Source organism: Colobus angolensis, unplaced genomic scaffold (assembly GCF_000951035.1).
Source record: "Colobus angolensis palliatus isolate OR3802 unplaced genomic scaffold, Cang.pa_1.0 Scaffold1808, whole genome shotgun sequence".
NCBI lineage: Eukaryota > Metazoa > Chordata > Mammalia > Primates > Cercopithecidae > Colobus > Colobus angolensis.
Window position 1 is genome coordinate 5,536 of NW_012114942.1, and position 1,658 is coordinate 7,193.

General features: G+C 52.8%; 1 protein-coding gene across 1 annotated transcript in view; it reads left to right on the forward strand.

Moving 5' to 3' along the window:
• LOC105509896 (active breakpoint cluster region-related protein-like) overlaps nucleotides 1–1,151 on the forward strand; it is a gene marked incomplete at both ends in the record, with an annotated part of 3,489 nt that extends 2,338 nt beyond the window's left edge. Inside the window, one exon of the mRNA XM_011939380.1 lies at nucleotides 986–1,151. Coding sequence (XP_011794770.1) covers nucleotides 986–1,151 — 166 coding nt within the window. The remainder of the gene's footprint in view (nucleotides 1–985) is intronic.
• Between the last annotated feature and the right edge of the window lie 507 nt (nucleotides 1,152–1,658).

Genomic DNA, 1,658 nt, shown 5'->3' on the forward strand with positions numbered 1-1,658 from the left:
GGCTCACACCTGTAATCCCAGCACTTTGGGAGGCCAAGGCAGGTGGATCACCTGGGGTCAGGAGTTCGAGACCAACCTGGCTGACGTGGCAAAACTCCGTCTCTACTAAAAGTACAAAAATTAGCCGGGTGTGATGGCGGGCGGCTGTAATCCCAGCTACTCGGGAGGCTGAGGTAGGAGAATTGCTTGAACCCTGGAGGCAGAGGTTGGAGTGAGCAGAGATCACCCCATTGCACTCCAGCCTGGGCGACAAAAGCGAAACTCCATCTCACAAAATAAAAATAATTTAAAAATTAGTAATAAAGGACATGACTCCCTGGAACTAGATCATGTTTGAGATTGTTCTGAGGCAGAGATGGCAATAATAAGCACACATGCCTCTGCCTGTTGTCCTTTGCCGCAGCAGACATTACTAATCACACATGCCTCTGCCTGTCGTCCTTTGCCATGGCAGACATTACTAATCAACCAGAGCACGCTTTCTTGCTAGACTTGGATGTGGCTTTGCAATCCTCCACCCAGTGTTGACCCATGTGACCTCTCTTGATAAGAGTTGACATTCGGAATAACACCTGTATTCCATTGCTAGCCTGAAGGATATTGAACGTGGATGGTCTAGAAGGGAGGGAGGGGCATGGGATGGGGAATAGGAAATTGTGAGCCCAGCCAGGAGGGCTTCACTCTTCTTGATACCCAAGTGGTTTGGGATGTTTGACAACATGAATCATCTAGGCCAGCAGCCTGGTAAGGTGATGGGGTGGAGTTGCTCCCTGCAGGCAGGACAGGCCCCAGAACCCAGCTCTTATCACTCCATGTGCTCCACGTGTGTGTTTCCCAGTCAGGCACCTCAGGAGCAGGGATCGTTCTTGCTTCTGGCAAATTCTCAGTCAACACCTGTCAGTGGTTATGTGGTTCTGGACCCAGGAGTTGAGGCTGGAAGAGCCAGGCTCCCTCTGGCTCATGGCTCCCTCTGGCTCGTTTGCAGGAAGCACCAGCAGTATGACTGTAAATGGTATATTCCCCTGGCCGACCTGGTGTTTCCGTCCCCCGAGGAATCTGAGGCCAGCCCCCAGGTGCACCCCTTCCCAGACCATGAGCTGGAGGACATGAAGATGAAGATCTCCGCCCTCAAGAGTGAAATCCAGAAGGAGGTGAGCAGAGCTTGGTATCCGAGCCTGGGGCCCTTTGAGCCAGCTGTGCTGGGGGAGGTGGAGGCAGGAAGTTGTAACGTTTGAGAGTTTGAGAGGGAGCCTTGAGTGTGTAGTTACTAGGGGAAAGACCCCAACTACAGTAGCTCCAAGCAGATCGAGGGGGTCAGTGCTTAGGATTTCCTGGGGCTAACATGGAAAGTGCCCTGGAAAGCAGTGCATGTTGAACACGATAGAAAGGGGAAGCAAGTAGCCAGGCGCAGTGGCTTATACCTGTAATCCCAGCACTTTGGGAGGCCGAGATGGTGGATCACCTGAGGCCAGGAGTTTGAGACCAGCCTGGCCAACATGGCAAAACCCTGTCTCTACTAAAAGTACAAAAATTAGCTGGGCACGGTGGTGGGCGCCTGTAATCCCAGCTACTTGGGAGGCTGAGGCAGGAGAATGGCTTCAACCCGGGAGGTGGAGGTTGCAGTGAGCCAAGATCATGCCATTGCACTCTAGGCTGGG